The sequence below is a fragment of the Chanodichthys erythropterus genome, chromosome 1 (assembly GCF_024489055.1).
Source record: "Chanodichthys erythropterus isolate Z2021 chromosome 1, ASM2448905v1, whole genome shotgun sequence".
Classification (NCBI taxonomy): Eukaryota; Metazoa; Chordata; class Actinopteri; order Cypriniformes; family Xenocyprididae; genus Chanodichthys; species Chanodichthys erythropterus.
In genome coordinates this window covers 37,216,054-37,236,740 of record NC_090221.1, presented here as the reverse complement: position 1 = coordinate 37,236,740, position 20,687 = coordinate 37,216,054, and the positions used below count along the sequence as shown (strand labels likewise).

The 20,687-nt window shown below is 37.4% G+C and overlaps 2 protein-coding genes across 2 annotated transcripts in view; both read right to left on the bottom strand.

Annotated features, from left to right (window-relative positions):
* The window catches only part of LOC137035953 (amyloid beta precursor protein binding family B member 2), a 23,229-nt gene extending 16,565 nt beyond the window's left edge, over positions 1 to 6,664 (bottom strand). Inside the window, exons 1-7 of the mRNA XM_067409847.1 lie at positions 5,683 to 6,664; positions 3,749 to 3,903; positions 3,356 to 3,487; positions 2,883 to 3,022; positions 2,737 to 2,797; positions 958 to 1,092; positions 754 to 881 (exon numbers count right to left, since the gene is read on the bottom strand). Of these exons, the coding sequence (XP_067265948.1) occupies positions 754 to 881; positions 958 to 1,092; positions 2,737 to 2,797; positions 2,883 to 3,022; positions 3,356 to 3,487; positions 3,749 to 3,903; positions 5,683 to 6,664 (1,733 nt within the window). The remainder of the gene's footprint in view (positions 1 to 753; positions 882 to 957; positions 1,093 to 2,736; positions 2,798 to 2,882; positions 3,023 to 3,355; positions 3,488 to 3,748; positions 3,904 to 5,682) is intronic.
* A 3,724-nt stretch (positions 6,665 to 10,388) lies between these two features.
* dele1 (DAP3 binding cell death enhancer 1) lies at positions 10,389 to 20,341 on the bottom strand. Its single transcript, XM_067395376.1, has 12 exons — positions 20,203 to 20,341; positions 19,312 to 19,429; positions 19,140 to 19,236; positions 18,903 to 19,047; positions 18,545 to 18,754; positions 17,040 to 17,074; positions 16,879 to 16,960; positions 16,660 to 16,802; positions 16,424 to 16,585; positions 13,123 to 13,215; positions 12,891 to 13,044; positions 10,389 to 12,652 (listed from the first exon to the last, which is right to left on the bottom strand). Exons 1-12 carry the CDS (start codon positions 20,231 to 20,233, stop codon positions 12,414 to 12,416), a joined length of 1,509 nt encoding a protein of 502 aa, XP_067251477.1. The 5' UTR covers positions 20,234 to 20,341; the 3' UTR covers positions 10,389 to 12,413.
* Between the last annotated feature and the right edge of the window lie 346 nt (positions 20,342 to 20,687).

Here is a 20,687-nt window from a genome sequence, read left to right as displayed (position 1 = left end):
TTGCATTTTTCTAAACCACCAGAACAAATGGCATTTTGTATCCAACAATGCACTGCACTCAACTTTTATTTTGTTTTAGATGTGTTTTCGTCATTTTTATTATTATTTTTTATATTTCTATAGAGCATTTATTCATTTTAGTTTATTAATTAGTTTATTCAGTTTATTAAGTTTAGTACTTCAACTTTCAATGAAAATGAGAAACTAGCTGAAATCAAATAAGTTTAAGTTTTTTTTTTTTTTTTCAGGTAATTAAAATGTTTTCTTTGGTTGTAGTTTAGTAGATAATCATAACCCTGCTCTGGATTCATACTACATATTCTGCATTTAAAAATACAGAAAATTCCCAAATTGTGCACAGTATACTTTACACTGCGCAGACAGTAACATACTGCATATGTTAGTATACTATTCTGAACATTATTTGACACAAATTGGATAATAAAATAAGGATTTTTTGCGTGTGATACCATTCACTGAATTAAATATGCAACATAACAATGTCATGTGACAGTGTCACAAACTACTGTTGCATGCGTTGTATATTCTGTGTAGTGTGCAGTACACTAGCAGTCCATTTCAAACACAGACAGAAAGAGTGTGTCAGTCAGAACAAAATTAAAATGCGATCGATTAAACCTCCTTCAATGTTCTAAAACGTGTCATGCACACTTAGTGTGTGGAAGAAGCTGAATCACCTCTAAACAAGCATATACTAGCGTAAAAAAAGGCTTCAAGGAAACTGAGTCTAACCTGCTGAGGCCCCGCCCCACTCCCCACACACGGATGCAGCTGATTGGCTGAGAGTGCAGGAGGGTGTGGTCAGTGGGGTCGATGAGGGAGAGAGTGACGTCCTGCAGGACCAGCAGCATCGTCTGTCTCTGAGCGTGAGAACGAGAGACGTGTGAGTTTATTACTGAGATCAGATGAAGGAGTTCAGAGAGAAGCCCGTCTCACCCTCGTCCGGCCGCTGTCCGTCTCTCTGCGCTGCTGCAGCTGCTGGATACAGTCGCTGACCGCCGCGCCGCTCTTCCCAGACATCATATCTGTGTCCCGCACCTCCAACCAGCCCAGATACTGGACCCAAAACACCTGGAACAGCAGATGATCCAATCAAATCAATGTAACAAAACTCCTTTATTAACCCGATGAATCTACTGATCTGTCTCTAAATGATCAACATGATCTGATAAACCTGTTGCACACACAATCTTGTATATTAGAAGATGATGTCATTCTTCTGTTCCCACAATGCATCAAACTGCAGCTGTAGTTCCAGGCAGCGCCACACGACGTCACTGTTGTTAAATGTCACTGAAATGAGCTCCTTCGATCAGTGTTACGCTGAAAGCTGTGGGTTTATGGCAATAGATTTATCCTTTAATATCTTTCTATAATATCTGGTCATAATATAATCTTTTGGTCTCAGTTATAGTGAAATCCTTCATAATATTTACCCTTGCAATGTTTTCTTGGAAATTCATCCAAACTGTTCTTTTCGTGGTTATGAAAAGGAATCAATATTTTTTCAATTACTTGTTTTCAATTCAATTTTTTTTTTTTTACATCTTTTAATGATTTAAATGAAATCATTTGAGAACTTGTCCTGTTTCTGTTATGTAATATTAACTCTTGGACAGTGCTGTGGAAATGTGCTTGTTGGGCAAATTTCATATCCATAAATCCAGAGTCACAACTTCTAAACCTGATTTTTCCCTATTTTGTTCTGAGATAAATGTGTTGATTCCCTACTTAAATTACAGAGAAACTAAAAAGCCATGAAAACATCCCAACTTTTTTATCTAACATGACCAAGTCCATATAATATTATTATTATCAATTTAATATTTTTATTTTTGATGTCTATGTGATTTTGTGTCATCCCTCATCATTATTATTTATTTTATATTGTTTTATTTTTATTTGTGGTGTCAATGTTATTTTATGTCATTCCTCGTTGTTATTTTTTATTATTATTATTATCATTATTTTTTTATTTGTGATGTCTGTGTGATTTGTCACCCCTATTATTATTATTTATTTATTTTTTTATATTTTATTTTTAATTTTATTATATTTATTTATATTATATTTTATTTATATTATATTATATTATTATATTTATATTTTATTTTATTTATGTCATCCCTTGTTATTATTATTATTATTATCATTATTTATTTTATTTTTATTTGTGATTCTACATTATTTTATGTCAACCATCATCATTATTTTTATTTATTTATTTATTTATTTATATTGTTTTTTATTTTATTTTTTATTTGTGGTGTCTATGTTATTTTATCATCCCTCATTGTTGTTATTATTATGACCATTATTATTATTATTATTATTATTATTATTATTATTATTTAATTTGTGATGTCTGTGAGATTTCATGTCATCCCTCATCATTATTATTATTATTATTTAATTTGTGATGTCTGTGAGATTTCATGTCATCCCTCATCATTATTATTATTTATTTATTTATTTTATATTGTTTTTAATTTTATTTTTATTTTGGGGTGTCTGTTATTTTATGTCATCCCTTGTTGTTGTTATTATTATTATTATCATTATTTATTTTATTTTACAGTGTGATTTTGTGTCATCCCTCGTCATTGTTTAATGCTGATATTTTAGTGGTCATTCATTCTTAAGTTGTGTGAATATTTGGTAATTATTTACAGTAAGAAAAAAAAAGATCTGAGTGATAATAACTGGTGAAATTACCTGCGTCTCGAGGTCATTGATGGGTATGACGGTGTCTGCAGGGGCTGATGGGACTTTAGCTCTGGAGAGGATAAAGATCATCATGTGATCATGTGAGCTGTGTGATCAATATTCAGATGTGTGTGTTTACAGCTGAGGAGCTTCACCTGTGGTTGATGAAGCTGTAAGGGCCGCCGTGAGCGCCTAAACTCGCTCGGTTCATCTGTCTCTCTCTCTCTCGCTCCTCCTGTCGCTCTCGCTCCCGCCGCTTCTCTCTCTCTCGGGAGTCACGTGTCTCCGTCAGGTCCTGTAGAACACATTAGTTCACGGCTAATAAGAAAAACTGAAAGTTTCAAATTTCAGAAAACATCTGCTTGTCTTCCTGCTCCAGTTATTAGGAGCAACTGATCAAACTGGCTCAGAGCTCCAGCTGGTAAACACCTATGGACTATCATTGGTCTGTGGTGATGATGTAATATGTGGGTGTGGCTCTGAGGCTCCGCCTTCTCTGAACTACTGTTTTCTCATTTTTGTTGTGTTTACTGAGAGGAAAGCGTGCAGCACATATTTACACATTCATCTGTATCTCTGCAAAGGTATTTCCAACTTATTTTATTTGTGTTTATTTTCATGTGTTTACCAGGTAGTTGTTGTTGAGGAAACTGGCCGCGCGTCCCATCGCCTCGTAGCACAGTGAGGAAGAGGAGGGTGACGAGGCTGCTGATGAAGGAACGGGCTCCACAGAGCTGTCCGACACTATACTGCTGGGCCGCTACACACACACACACACACACACACACATCATCATCATCATCTGCAGGAAAACTGTGGTAAGAGCTGAAGATCGCCACTCTATCTAATAACAATCATTCCTTAATGCTTCCTGTTCTAGACTGCATTATTGAAAACGATGACTCATACTTCATATTACCTGCTCTTCTGGAGTTTATTGACTCTTTATGTTGAATCGCCTGCTCTATTCCTCATTTGTAAGTCACTTTGGATAAAAGTGAATAAATGTAAATGTTTCTACCTCAGTCTGTGCTTTAGTGCAGGGCACAGGCAGACACGCCCCCTTCACTCTTGGCTCCGCCTCCAGGTCAACGCGGGCGTCACAGACTACAGGCTGATCTCGCCAGAAATACTCCTGCGGCACGTCCTGCAGCTGAGGAGGCTCTTCCCAAACACCTGCAACACCGTACATTTGCAATATATTTACATAGAAAACTGCTATTTTAAGTAAAGTTCTGTATGAACGTCTGACAGTTTTACAAGCTTTAAATTTAGTGAAGTGGAAAGAAAGAAAGAAAGAAAGAAAGAAAGAAAGAAAGAAAGAAAGAAAGAAAGAAAGAAAGAAAGAAAGAAAGAAAGAAAGAAAGAAAGAAAGAAAGAAAGACAATCGCTAACATGTTTTAACACTTTGCTGGGATTAATTAGCATGTTGCTAGCATTTTAATACATTTTTTGCATTAATTATCATGTTGATAGCATGTTTTATCACATTGCTAGCATAAATTAACATGTTGCTAGCATGTTTTAACACATTTCTAACATGTTTTATCACATTGCTAGCATGTTTTATCACATTTCTAACATGTTTTATCACATTGCTAGCATGTTTTATCACATTTCTAACATGTTTTATCACATTGCTAGCATGAATTAACACATTGCTTGCATTAATTAACATGTTGATAGCATGTTTTATCACATTGCTAGCATTAATTATCATGTTGCTAGCATGTTTTAACACATTTCTAACATGTTTTATCACATCGATAGCATGTTTTATCACATTGCTAGCATGAATTAACACATTGCTTGCATGAATTAACATGTTGATAGCATGTTTTATCACATTGCTAGCATAAATTAACATTTTTTGCTAGCATGTTTTAACACATTTCTAACGTTTTATCACATCGCTAGCATTTTTTATCACATTGCTAGCATGAATTAACACATTGCTTGCATTAATTACCATGTTGATAGCATGTTTTATCACATTGCTAGCATTAATTATCATGTTGTTAGCATATTTTAGGCACATTGCTAGCATGATTTAACAAAGTTGCTAACATGTTTTATCACATTGCTAATATGATTTAACATATTGCTAGCATTATGTTTTAGCACATTGCTAGCATTAATTACCATGTTGCTAGCTTGTTTTAGCACATTTGCTAACATGATGTAATGTTGTTAGCATTAATTAGCATGTTATAACATATTGCTAACATAAATAGCATATTGCTTGCATGTTTACCACGTTGCTAGCATTTTTACCACATTGCTAGCATGAATTAGAATGTTTTGTTAACATGTTTTATCACATTGCTAGCAATTTTACCACATTGCTAGCATGAATGAGCATGTTTTGCTAACATGTTTTATCACATTGCTAACATAATTTAACACATTGCTAACATAAATTAGCACGTTTGCTAGCATGTTTTATCACATTGCTAGTATGATTTAACGTGGCTAACATGAATTATCATGTTGTAACATATTGCTAACATGAATAGCATGTTGCTAGCATTTTTTACCACATTGCTAGCATTTTTATCACATTGTTATCATTCATTAACGTTACCACGTTTTACCACATTGATAACATGATTTAACACTTTGTTAACATGAATTAGCATGTTTTGCTAGCATGTTTTATCACATTGCTAACATGACTTAACACTGCTAGCATGAATTATCATATTATAATATAATGTTAACATGAATAGCATGTTGCTAACATGTTTTACCACATTGCTAGCATTTTTTACCACATTGCTAGCATGTTTTATCACATTGCGAGCGTAAATTAGCATGTTTGCTAGGATGTTTACTAAATTGCTAACATGATTTAACATTTTGCTAACATGAAATAGCATGTTAATAGCATGTTTTAACACATTGCTTGCATGAATTACCACGTTTGCTAACATGATTTAACATGTTGCTAGTCACCTGTCTCCTGAGGTGTTTCCACAGACGGACTCTCCTGAGACAGTGTCGTCCAGCTGGAATCTTCCTCCTCCTCATCCTCCACCTGTTTTTCGGGTCGCACCAGGCGTTCGGGCGACTCCTCGGCCTCGTCTCGTCTCAGATCCAGACGTAGCGTCGCAGGGCTCATTTTGGCCTTTATGCCCGGAGAAGCGTCGGTTTCTGCCGTCCCGTCTCTGACGCGGCACACACGCTCGTTGTTCGGCCGGAGCACATGTTCGTAAACGTCCAGCCGCTCTGGACTCTCCTCCTCTTCCTCCTCCTCGCTGGCCAGCAGGAGCAGGTGGTTCTGGGGGAGGGTCAGATGCGCCTCCACATGGTTCTCTTTGGCCCACGTTTGCGCCTCCAGCTTAGGCAGGAGGTGTTTCTCCTCGGCCTGCGTGTCTTTATTGGGGCTGCTGGACGCCTCCTCCTCTCGATGGTATTCTAGAAAGCTCTTGGTCCTCCTTCTGATTGTAGGGTTCTTCTGGTTGTCCTTCCCCTCCAGCCAATCCCAGCTGCTCCTGCTTAGGAGGTTCTTGTCGTTCTTGTTGAGGTCCAGCTGCTCCTCTTTCAGCTGCAAGTTGGTGCCATTTTTGGCCAGTTTGGGATTGGAGGTGGAAAAGGAAAGTGAGGAGCAGTAGAGAGATGAAGAAGAGGCTGATTTGGTGGGGGCGGGTTTACCGTGAACAGGGGCGTGGCTTTGGCTCAAAGGGGCGGGGTTTTGGCTCAAACCCATTGCGTTCTGAATATTCGTCAGTGCATATTTTTGACGACTCTTTGAAGAGCCTTGTGTTTCCTTGGAATCCGTGACCACGCCTTCTTTTATGGTGTCGCAGCTCAGCTGCTGGTTGTGGGAGGAGCGTAAATTAAGGGAGGTGGGCGGAGTCAACAACGGGCTGCTGTGATTGGTCGATTCTATAGTTGATGCGCTACGCCTGAGGGGAGGTTTCTGCAGTGACATCATTGCAAGTGATAAATCGGCTGTGAAGAGAGAAAACGTTAATTCACTTAAGCAGAATAAGAAAGAAAGACATTGCTAGTATAAAATTAACGTTTTAGCACATTGCTAGCATGAATTAGAATGTTTTGCTAACATGTTTTAACAGGTTGCTGGCATGAATTAACATTTTGCTAACATGTTCTAACATGTTATCATGAATTAGTATGGTGCTAGCACATTTATCACATTGCTAACATGAATTACCATGTTGCTAACATGTTTTAACATTTTGTTAGCATTAATTACATTAATAAACATTAGCATTAATTAATAAACAATAGCATGTTTTAACACACATTGCTAACACAAATAGCATGTTGCTTGATAACATCTTACCACATTAGTAACATGATTTAACACTTTGCTAGCATTAATTAGCATGTTTCTAACATGTTTTATCACATTGCTAGCATAAATTAACATGTTTGTTCAAATGTTTTACCACATTCCTAGCATGTTTTATCACACTGCTAGCATGTTTTAACATGTTTTAAGATGGTGCTAACATTTTACCACATTGCTAACATGAATTAGCATGTTTTTTCTAACATGTTTTATCACATTGCTAACATAAATTAACATGTTGCTAGCATGTTTTAACACATTGCTAGCAAGATTTAGCACTGTTAGCGTTAATTATCATGTTTTAACATATTGTTACCATGAATAGCATGTCGTTAGCATATTTTACTACACTGCTAGCATTTTTTATGATGGTGCTAACATTTTAACACATTGCCAACATGACTTAGCATGTTGCTAGCATGTTTTAACACTTTGCTACCAAGATTTAACACTGTTAACATGAATTATCATATTGTTAACACGAATAGCATGTTGTTAGCATGTTTTACCACATTCCTAACATGTTTTATCACACTGCTAGCATGTTTTAGCATGTTTTAAGATGGTGTTATTATTTTAACACATTGCTAACATGAATTAACATGTTTATGTTATCATGTTTTCGCACATTGCTACCAAGATTTAACACTGTTAGCATGATTTATCATGTTTTTGCATATTGTTAACATGAATAGCATGTTGTTAGCATGTTTCAACACAATCCTAGCATGTTTGATCACACTGCTAGGATGATTTAACATGTTGCTAGCATGATTTATCATGATTTGCATGTTTATCATGTTGAAAATTCCTCTCAGATTTGTCATGATACAGTCAGAGATCTGAGAATTCTGTTTTGTATCTGCAGCTGAGCGATTGCTGTACATTTCCTCAGTTTCTATGTTTCATGTTTCATCGTGTGTTTGTGACTCTTAGACCCGATCACCTTTACATGAACTGCACAGTCAGCACAGCGTCTCAAGTTAAACGCCAACAAACACACATGTATACACACAAACACACACATATACACACAAACACACAGGTTCTGATGGACTGGCGTGGAAAATGTGTTTGCTGCAGATTTTTACAGAAGATCAGTGTGATTATACAGCAATATTCAGCACAACAGCCCGCACACAACACACACACAATGCGTGTCAGTCTCCACATGCGTGACTGTTTTCGGTGCATCAGCCAAAAGCTGTTGTTTTGACTGATCACATCAGTGATACAGCATTCAGAATGTTATTCTTTGTTATTGTCTTCATTAATAACTCATATATACTGAAAAATAAAGATATTCAAGAAGACAACAGGATGTTAAATTCACAAGGATTAAATGATTTCACTTCTACACATCTCGCAGAGACAGCTCTGTAAAATACCAATAGTTTATGTTTGTATGTGCAATAAAATCTAAAATAAAATATAACAGCAAAAATACAAACCTTAATAACTGTGGAGTATTGCATGATATAGCCAAATACTCTTGGGAAAAAAAAATTACTAAAAACACTTTCATTATAATCATATATGTGATAAAAATTGAAATTGGATATAACAGCAAAAAGTGCAAGACTCAGTAACTTTTAATATATTATGCAATACTGTACTATACTAGTAAAGTCTCTCTATACTGTAACATATACCAATATAACAGCAAACAAAAAAACAATGACTCCAGTAAAAGGCACTAATAAAATAATTTATGCTAACTCTTATTATATTCCTGTGCTACAAAATTTTAAAATGGATATTACAGCAAAAATTCAAGACTCTACTAGTATAACACAGCATTGAATTTTATTGCATGTAGGATTATAATCATATATGTAATAAAATTGGAAACAGTAAAAATGTAAAAAAATTTTTTACTAGTACAGTATAGTATTGCATAATATATAAAAATACTCTTGGAATATAATTACAAACACTTTAATTATAATCATATATGCAATACAATTTAAAATAGGATACTGTATCAAAAATGCATGACTTTCCAAAACTTTCGCACAGTACAGCAATGATGCATATTCTAACTCTGGTTATAATCTTATATGCAATAAAAATTGAAATTGTATATTACAGCAATCATAACTCAATACCTTCACTACAGTATAGTATGGTACAGTATTGCATTAAATAGTAAAAGCCACTAGTAACTGCTAATTCTGATTATGCAATAAAATCCTCTATGCAATACAATAGATCATAACAGCACAAATGCAAGATAACACAGTGTTGCATATAGAATTATATTCATCATATATGCCATAGAATTAGAAATGCAACAAAATGTCATATAATACAAGACCGTTTGAAAATAAAAGTGAATATTTTATAAGTTTGACTAAAATCCAGCCATGACATCATCATGTAGTGCATGCACAGAAGTTGCTGTTTGTCAGGCGATCATGATCGGTTCTGTTCGGCCCAAAACATTCGGTGCAATTAATGACGCACATCTGAACTTACACAAACAACAAATGCTCCATGCATCTCATACACGATTATTATATATATATACACACACACACACACATATTCCTACATGACATATGATGGTGAGAAGTGTCAAGTCACGCTCTCAGAACGCGCATCCTGTGCATGACAAACTCAATTCAATCCTCAATTCTATAAAGTTAATGCAGCGAAGATGCATTATTACATTAATCGGTATAATCAAGATTCAGCGCGCGCGTTTGTGTGTGAACATGACGTCATCTGTTCAGAGACAGTCACTTACCAGCACCAGCAGCGCGCGACTGTTTCAGCTGCTCTCTCGCCTGAAGATGCTGATGCGGAGCCGCGAGGTGACGCCCGCTTTTAAAGCCCAGACGCCCGCAATCCGAGACCTCTCCGCACCGCGTACACTGTGTGCTCCTGTCTGCGCATGCGCTTCGCGTACGCGTGCACCGGCCAATCCGAGCGCTGAGCGCAAGCTGCTGCATGAATATTAATCAGGTCGCGCTGACATAACTTTCCTAGAGAGTGGCTTAATATTCAAATGAATTATATTTTCAAAACATTTATAATGAAAATTCTCATCTGAAGTGAAAAAAATAAAACAACAACCCTCACAAATGCATTTAATATAAATATTATATTATAATTTATATTATATTAATATTAAACAGCTATTGTTACTAGAGTAAAATTGTGATTTACCTGGTGTTAGCCACCAGTGTCATCAAAAAAATCTATTAAAGAACAAATTAAATCGAGATTCTGAACACTTCTTACATAAATGTATAACTATATTACTTCAAAATGGTACATTTTTGTTGAGGCATATCAGTCAAACACAAACACACGGTAAAAAAAAAAAAAAAGTCTTTATTTCTATTCAGAGTTAAAGAAGGTGCTTTATAATTAAGTTATTTTCAGTAAACCTCAAAAGTGCTACATCAGATTCTGATATTTGGGACTCGTAACAAAGTACTGTTGGCTTGTTCGGGTTTAGTATTTGTGTACTGTCCAATTAAGGCACATCTGTTAATTAAACCTTTGGCACGTGAAAATCATTTAGTAGAAAATGGTGCTAATGGTGTTATTCTCTTGATAATTAATAATTCTGCTTCTGAATGAATATGTGATCTAATCATGTAAACAATGTGTTCAACTCTTCTGAAAAATACAGAAAATAAGAATGAATGAAAGCATCATGTGACCTTCACAAGGCAGTCTGAGAGCAGATTATACACAAATAATACAGAGAAAAGCTTATTCTTTCACATCACGTTCTACATGCTCAGTAAAAACACAGTCACAATTTCACTGTATTCTGTGGAAGCTTGTTTCTGGAACGGAATAAAAATATAAAAAAGAATTGAGTGTTTGCATCTCACAATTCTGTTTATATCTCGTAATTTAACTCGCAATTCTATTTTCCTCAAAATTCTTAATTTATCTCATAATTTATATCTTACAATTTCTATCTCGCAATTCTTACTATTTTCCTCAAAATTCTAAGTTTATATCTTATAATTTATTTCTTGCATTTCTATTTTTTTTTTAAATCTGAGTTTATATCTCAATTATCTTGCAATTTATATTTCTCAATTCTATTTCTCAAAATTCTGAATTTATATCTCGTAATTTATATCTTATAATTTATATCTCACAATTCTTACTATTTTCCTCAAAATTCTAAGTTTATATCGTGCAATTTTATTTTCCTCAAAATTCTGAATTTATATCTCGCAATTCTATTCTCCTCAAAATTCCAAGTTTATATCTCGCAATTCTATTTTCCTCAAAATTCTGAATTTATATCTCGCAATTCTATTCTCAAAATTCCAAGTTTATATCTCGCAATTCTATTCTCCTCAAAATTCTGAATTTATATCTCGCAATTCTATTCTCCTCAAAATTCTGAATTTATATCTCGCAATTCTATTCTCAAAATTCTAAGTTTATATCTCACAATTCTATTCTCCTCAAAATTCTGAATTTATATCTCGCAATTCTATTCTCCTCAAAATTCTAAGTTTATACCTCGCAATTCTATTTTCCTCAAAATTCTGAATTTATATCTCGCAATTCTATTCTCAAAATTCTAAGTTTATATCTCGCAATTCTATTTTCCTCAAAATTCTGAATTCATCTCACAATTATATTCTCCTCAAAATTCTAAGTTTATATCTCGCAATTCTATTCTCCTCAAAATTCTGAATTTATACCTCGCAATTCTATTCTCCTCAAAATTCTGAATTTATATCTTGCAGTTCTATTCTCAAAATTCTAAGTTTATATCTCACAATTCTATTTTCCTCAAAATTCTGAATTTATATCTCGCAATTCTATTCTTCTCAAAATTCTAAGTTTATATCTCGCAATTCTATTTGCCTCAAAATTCTGAATTTATATCTCACAATTCTATTTTCCTCAAAATTCTAAATTTATATCTTGCAATTTATATCTCAAAATTCTGACTACTTTCCTCAAGAGTTTACCTCTCAAAATTAATAATTGTGAGATAAAAGAGTAACAATTACCTTTTTTATATATTTTTCCCGTGGCAGAAACAAGCTTCTACAGTTTTCACACAAACTTTTCCTAACCAAACACACAAATATATACTAAACCAAAACACATTATAAAGAGATTCCCACTGCCCAAAACAATTTTAAAGTGGCAGAAACAAAAGCTATCACATCTCATAGGTAAACTATAATATCATAATCCGAGACAACAGTCATGTGTCAGATCTGAGCCTCGCTCAGGTAGTTTCGTGTGCGTTTCTAACAGCGACATGCTTGTGCATATGCTTTTTTTGTATTTGTCGACTCATTTTGACCAGCGGACCATTAACAAACAATGAGTAACTGAAGAGAGATGAATTCGTAACTAAGCATCTGTGGCGTTATCGCACCCCTAGCGTCCAAACCTTGCGGCTGCTGTCAGCACTGAGCATCTGAAGCGTGATTGACGGCAGCGCACTCAGACTTCCTGTACTCCAGGAATGAGGAAGCGGCTGTGATTGACAGTCAGATCGCTGCTGTGGGCGGGGCTTCTCATCTCTGGTCTCTTGAGGAGCGATGGAGTTCAGATTCAGTTGACCAATCACAGAGAAGCAAGGAGCAGATCGGATCGAGCGCAGGACTAGAGAGAAGGGAGGGACATGTCACTTTATATTTATTGTTACACAACACCACATCAATTTGGTGTCAGCGCCACCTATTGGTCAAAAGAAATAAGCAACTATGTCACATTACAAGTGCTTGTATTTAAGGTCTTTTAAGCATTGAGTTAAAGCAGTCTCCAAATGTATATTTTGCAGTTGGTCTGATGCTCGCAGCTACTTTTATTATGTGTTTTTATCTCTGTAAGTGTGTCTCACCCTCTCTGCTGTGTTTGTCTCTCAGGACGTCTTTGGCCTGCTGGTTTCCTCTGGCTGCTGCCTGTTGATACAGTGTGATGGCGGTTTGGACACACGGAGACACGCCGAAACCCTTCTCATAACACTGAGCCAGACACACCAGAGCACCGCTGTCCTTCACACACACACGTGATAAACACGATTAACCTCTGCGTTCATCAAAAGCACATCATTAATATAGATTATATATTACCCCTCGCTCAGCCGCCATCCTGAAATAATGAACGGACTGTTTCTCGTCACACTCTGAACCCTGAGACAACACGACACCCAGATACACCTGAGCCTGGAGACAGAGAGGGACACAGACTGTGTTTATGGGATGGGAGATTATTTATCTGTTGCTGTGTGGGTGCTAAAACGTTATGTGTCCACCAAACACCTATGAAAATCAATATTGCATCACGGGCCCCTCGATGATATACCAGGAGGGCTAGGCTGAGACATGTGATAAAATGTTTTTTTGCTATTTTTCATAGATCTCTTTGGGGGCCTGTGCCTGTGAAGGCCTCGTGCAGCAGTTACTTTCCCAGGGGCTGATAGGCTCAGGAAGCATTTAGAGCTGTGAAACTTGGGGGCCTGTTTCGAGGGCCCTTGATGGTTGACTGTGCCAAATTTCGAGGCCCTGTGACCTTTTGACCCCTGTATTTTGAACGTCCTGCTTGCAATAGACATTCAATGGACATTTCGCAGGGAGTTCATGGACGTGCATCTCTTTTTGGGTCAGTCATGTTTAAAACAAGGTCAAAGGAACACGGAACTCTGAATACTGTCCCAGGGGCCCTGTGGTGTGACATAAATTTCAATTTTAGGACATCTGGACCTGTCCGAGCGCTGTCCTCTGAACACCTATGAAAATCAATAGGATAAGGTGCACGTGTCAGTGGCCCACGTTTGGCCCCTGGAGGTCCCAAGGTCCCCAAACTTCACAGAAAGTTTCATCATGGGGCCCTTAATGATATATATAGAGAGCGCTAGGCTGAGAGATGCGATAAAATATTTTTTGTTATTTTTCATACATCTCTCTGTCTTATATAGATCTCTATGAGGGCCTGTGCCTGTAAAGGCCTTATGCCACAGTTACTTTCCCAGGGGCCAATAGGCTCAGGAAACACCTAGAGCCATGAAACTTGGGGGCCCAATTCTGGGGACCTTGATGGTTGACTGTGCCAAATTTCGAGGCACTGTGACCTTTTGACCCCTGTATTTCAGATGTCCTGCTTGCAACTTATTCAAAGGACATTTCACAGGCAGTTCATGGACGAGTGTCTCTTTTGGGCCAATCATGTATTAAACAAGGTCAAAGGGACACAGAATTCTGGACACTGTCCAAGGGGCCCCGTGGTTTGACATAAATGTCAATGGGATATTCGGTCCTGTCTCAAAGTTGCACGCCTTCGGCCCCAAACTTTACGTGCCGGTAGTCTAGAGGCCCCCGGACATCATATTGAGAGGATTAGTCTCGCAAAACTTTTGCATACTTCCCCCCCAAAAAATTAGTTTGCTTACAAAACTTTTGCATACTAACACCCCCCCCAAAAAATATTTCGCTCGCAAAACTTTTGCACACTTCCCCCCCCCAAAAAATTATTTCGCTCACAAAACTTTTGCATACTCCCCCCCCAAAAAATTAGTTAGCTCACAAAACTTTTGCATACTCCCCCCCCCAAAAAATTAGTTAGCTCACAAAACTTTTGCATACTCCCCCCCCCAAAAAATTAGTTAGCTCACAAAAATTTTGAATACTCCCCCCCCCAAAAAATTAGTTAGCTCACAAAACTTTTGCATACTCCCCCCCCCCAAAAAATTAGTTAGCTCACAAAACTTTTGCATACTCCCCCCCCCAAAAAAATTTGTTTGCTCCAAAAACGTTTGCATACTTTGCTCGCAAAACTTTTGCATACTTCGCCCCAAAAAAATTAGTTCGCTCACAAAACTTTTGCATACTTCGTCCGCAAAACTTTTGCATACCCCCCCCCCAAAAAAATTAGTTTGCTCCAAAAACGTTTGCATACTTCGCTCGCAAAACTTTTGCATACTCCCCCCCCCAAAAAAAAGTAGTTTGCTCCAAAAACGTTTGCATACTTCGCTCGCAAAACTTTTGCATACTTCGCCCCAAAAAAATTAGTTAGCTCGCAAAACTTTTGCATACTTCGCCCCAAAAAAATTAGTTAGCTCGCAAAACTTTTGCATACTTCCCCCCCAAAAAATTAGTTCGCTCACAAAACTTTTGCATACTTCGCCCGCAAAACTTTTGCATACTCCCCCCCCCAAAAAAAGTAGTTTGCTCCAAAAACGTTTGCATACTTCGCTCGCAAAACTTTTGCATACTTCACCCCAAAAAAATTAGTTAGCTCGCAAAACTTTTGCATACTTCGCCCCAAAAAAATTAGTTAGCTCGCAAAACTTTTGCATACTTCGCCCCAAAAAAATTAGTTAGCTCGCAAAACTTTTGCATACTTCGCCCCAAAAAAATTAGTTAGCTCGCAAAACTTTTGCATACTTCGCCCCAAAAAAATTAGTTAGCTCGCAAAACTTTTGCATACTTTGCCCGCAAAACTTTTGCATACCCCCCCCCCAAAAAAATTTGTTTGCTCCAAAAACGTTTGCATACTTCGCTCGCAAAACTTTTGCATACTCCCCCCCCCAAAAAAAAGTAGTTTGCTCCAAAAACGTTTGCATACTTCGCTCGCAAAACTTTTGCATACTTCGCCCCAAAAAAATTAGTTAGCTCGCAAAACTTTTGCATACTTCGCCCCAAAAAAATTAGTTAGCTCGCAAAACTTTTGCATACTTCCCCCCCAAAAAATTAGTTCGCTCACAAAACTTTTGCATACTTCGCCCGCAAAACTTTTGCATACTCCCCCCCCCCAAAAAAAGTAGTTTGCTCCAAAAACGTTTGCATACTTCGCTCGCAAAACTTTTGCATACTTCACCCCAAAAAAATTAGTTAGCTCGCAAAACTTTTGCATACTTCGCCCCAAAAAAATTAGTTAGCTCGCAAAACTTTTGCATACTTCGCCCCAAAAAAATTAGTTAGCTCGCAAAACTTTTGCATACTTCGCCCCAAAAAAATTAGTTAGCTCGCAAAACTTTTGCATACTTTGCCCGCAAAACTTTTGCATACCCCCCCCCCAAAAAAATTTGTTTGCTCCAAAAACGTTTGCATACTTCGCTCGCAAAACTTTTGCATACTTCCCCCCCCAAAAAATTTGTTTGCTCAAAACTTTTGCATACTTCCCCCCCAAAAAAATTAGTTTGCTCACACATATTGAGAGGATTAGTCTCTAGAACAAAGGGTAAATTTTCTAGAGTTGTTTTGACATCTTGCTCTTATAGCCAGAGAGACCCTATTGAATGGTCAAAATGAACCAATGTGAGGATAAAGCTTTTCTAAAACATACTTTAGAAGGATCTAGAACCCTGAAATTCAGGATCTAGAACCGGTCTGAGCCCATACGTGATAATGTAAGCAATGTAAATATCAGCTGTACCTCTGTGAGTCCGGCGTCTGCCGCCGCGTACAGGAAGTTCAGTGCCGCTGCTGCGTCGGTCTCTGAGCTCTGCTGCCCTCTGCTGCTCAGGAGGAGTTTAGCGCAGCGATACTGAGCCTGATGGTGGCCAGCGACTGCGGCGCGTCTGTAGTAATGCACCGCCTGAGAGACGACAGTCAAATGCGTTTAAACACGGAAGATCATCTAAAACGTGAAACAAGCGCACGTGCGTTTACCTTGCTGTGGTCTCGCCGTACTCCACGTCCTCTCTCGTAACAAACTCCCACATTAAACTGAGCTTTGCTGTAGTCGTGCTGAGCTGAAGCCAGAAAACACGAGAACGCCGTCTCGTAATCACCCGCTTTAGCGCTCTCCAGACCTGAAACACGATACGATGTTGAGATGTTCAGATCATCCACTGACGCTCTGTGTGTGTGTGAGGTCATCAGCATTACCAATGATGTTGAGGATTACGGGAACGCTGCTGTCCGTCACGTGTCTCAAATTCTGCGCTGCTTCATCGGGTGTGAGACGCTCCTGCAGGAAACACTCGTGATGATGAAGGGTTTAACTAAAGCAAATCGTGTTTATTGTGTTTTTAGGTTTAAAACGTTACCTGTGGTTTCACTTGTTCAGGAAAAAGAGTTTCTTCTGTAAGAAAATCAAGAACTAAAGAGTCAACTTCCAGTCCACTTCACATCTTTATTACAGGGTTTGTACTGATACTGTAAAATTAAATTCCAGGACTGTTGTTCAAACTCTAAAAAGTATTCTAATAAAACAAAATCTTCAATAATCACTTACAACTAATATATATATATATATTAAAAACAAAGTTTATAATGGCTATTATTGTTCAATAAATTATAATGTTGGTGTACTTAGTATTTGATGGAGGTTTATCAACAACTTCAGTGCACTTTACATAGTTACGCCAGTAGGTGGCGGTAAGGGACTGACTTTAAAGGGTTAGTTCACCCAAAAATGAAAATTCTGTCATTTATTACTCACCCTCATGCCATTCCACACCCATAAGACCTTCGTTTATCTTCAGAACACAAATTAAGATATTTTTGATGAAATCCGATGGCTCAGTGAGGCCTGAACAATGACATTTCCTCTCTCAAGATCCATTAATGTACTAAAAACATATTTAAATCAGTTCATGTGAGTACAGTGGTTCAATATTAATATTATAAAGTGACGAGAATATTTTTGGTGCGCCAAAAAAACAAAATAACGACTTATATAGTGATGGCCGATTTCAAAACACTGCTTCATGAAGCTTCGGAGCGTTATGAATCAGCGTGTCGAATCAGCGGTTCGGAGCGCCAAAGTCACGTTATTTCAGCAGTTTGACACGCATTCCGAATCATGATTCGACACAAAAGATTCATAACAGTGTTTTGAAATCGGCCATCACTAAATAAGTCGTTATTTTTTTTTTTTTGGCTGTTTTTAGTACATTAATGGATCTTGAGAGAGGAAATGTCATTGCTCAGGCCTTTGGATTTCAACAAAAATATCTTAATTTGTGTTCTGAAGATGAACGAAGGACTTACGGGTGTGAAACGACACGAGGGAGAGAGATAAATAACAGAATTTTCATTTTTGGGTGAACTAACCTTTTAAGAGTGAGTTGGTAGACCATTCATTGAAAAAAAAAAAGAAACGCTGAATCATTTGAAGCAAGTTTGTAAACAAAGAAATTATTTTAACTTTAAACAACACTGGAAATCCCCTTAACCATTGAAAGGATACTATGACAAAGATATCACTTTTCTCATTCAAACTGTTTTTTTTTTTTATATGATTGACCCGAAGAATGAAAGCTGTATCACGCTCATAGCCATGTGAAATGGCTCAATATCTATATCTGATGGGCTGTAACTTTAAATTAGCATGAATATTATTTGTAAGATTTTATAATTTTATATTTTGTGTTATTTTCTAAAAAATTAAACACTAATTTCATATATACAGTCTTTCAATAATTCAAGCACTTTTCAATTACCTCTTCATAAATGTTTGTTTTCAAGAGTTTTCCAGGATTTAAGTCAAATTCAAGCACCCTGTAAGAACCCTGTTATTATCTGAATGTGTAATTGTGCTGGTTCTGACCGGAGTGGGACGGGCCGCTCGCTGTCTCCTCCTGCTGGTGAGCAGAGGTGTGTGCCGTCTGCGGGTCAGAGGTCGAATCTCCATCACTGCTGTTGGCACTATTATTATGACTGCTGCTGCTGCTGCTGCTGTCATTCTGCTCTGGAGTCTGCAGCGCCCCCCGCAGGCACCTCACCGTCACGCCGCCGGACAAAACATTCTCCCTGGACACTGAGAGAGATGTTTGTGTAAATACCAAGATATTTTTATTCTTTTAAATGATGTATATGTGTGTGAAAATGTACGTATGTACATATAATGTTACTAATATCAAAGATTTAGTGGCCGATATGTGCGTGTGATTGACAGCAGGACTCACGGATGTCAATCAGGACCTTGTAGGAGCATTTCCCCATGAGTCCGACGTCTCTGATCCGGGCCGGTCCAGGGTTCTGATCCGCATGAGAGGAGAACCGAGAGTGGATCCTGCGACAGAGCTGCATGAAGAGAACGGCAGCGGCGCCCTGCAGAAACAATTATTTAAGTAATTAATAAAACAAATAGAGGTGGCAGAAGTGCTCCTGTCTTCTGATTGGTCAGTCCATAAGTGACGTACCCAGCCCACGGCATCCAGAGCGGTGTATCTCGGCAGTCCAGAGTAGCAGAACTGAGATGTTCGTTTCTTTTTCTGGTCATCTTGACCCCTCTGAGAACTGACAGACAGAACGTGAATTGATTTGTTATCAGGTTCACGTATGACATCACAGATCACACATGTCCTCCAGTACCTGCTGCTGTCCGACGCGTGCCGTCCGCCGGTCAGGATGGAGGAGTTGATGACCTCATCCTCCACGTGATGACCCTGCGAGAGCCGCAGCTGAGTGTTTCCATGACAGCGGCTCAACACTGCGGGTCGAGAGCAAAACGGCGTGTGAGTTTCAGAGATTTGGGGTTTATGAACCGACAAATGCAACATCTGCTGTGAAAATGCACAGATTTTGTGCACATTGTTCATTTATGAGACTTCAGATGCAGTTTCTCTTTCACGCTCATGAATGCATGTGTGTACAGAAGGACTCACTGCATTTTTTACAGTGTTATGAAAGACTTTAAATGTATTTACTTGTTTTTGTTCTTCCTGTGTTTGTTAATATGAATCATCATCTTCCTCATAAGTCAATAAAGAAAACCTGTCAAGTCTATAAATGTGAGAAACTCTACATATGAAGCCAATTTGATCACATTTGATGATAACATATTTGGCATTTGTTCTGTTCACAAGTCTGTTAAAGTGAAACTATCCTCAGACTTATTAAAATATGTGTTTTATTAAGATACACAACTAAAATCATGTTCATATCAATGAAACTGACACACAACTGCTGAAAGACCGCATACAATGAAACATTATATCAGTGTATTAATGTATCATATCAGTGTATTAATGTATCATATCAGTGTATTAATGTATCATATCAGTGTATTAATGTGTCATATCAGTGTATGAATGTATCATATCAGTGTATTAATGTATCATATCAGTGTATTAATGTATCATATCAGTGTATTAATGTATCATATCAGTGTATTAATGTATCATATCAGTGTATTAATGTATCATATCAGTGTATCAGATCAGCGCAGATGTATCAGTGTATGAATGTTTCAGAATCACTCACCTCTGCCCACTAAACTCTGAATCCTCCACATGGCGGCTGTTTTCAGTGTTTATGAGGGTTAATAAACTCACGCCATGGTTCTCTCTGACAGTCACGAGCTACAGGAGGAACTCAGTGAAGGACGAACGGCGGAAATGACGCAACCATCCTAAACAAAATGAGCATGAGGTTTAATGTACTGCCGCCAGAGGCCGCCAGATACACACATTTAATACTTAATATTATACAATTTAGTACTTTCCTACTTTTACTTGAGTACAAGAAAGTAATACATTTTTATTGTACTTCTTAAAGTGAAGTAAAAAGTGCATCATGCTTTGGAATGTATTGAAGTAAAAGTTTTCCAAAGACTTTCTGATAAAATTTAAATACTTGAAAAATGTACTTGAGAACGGTAAAAATACTTCACCACTGTCCACCTCTGACTGATGATTCTATGAAGATCCTTAAACATCCACAACTTTTCCATTCCACAAAAGGTTCCT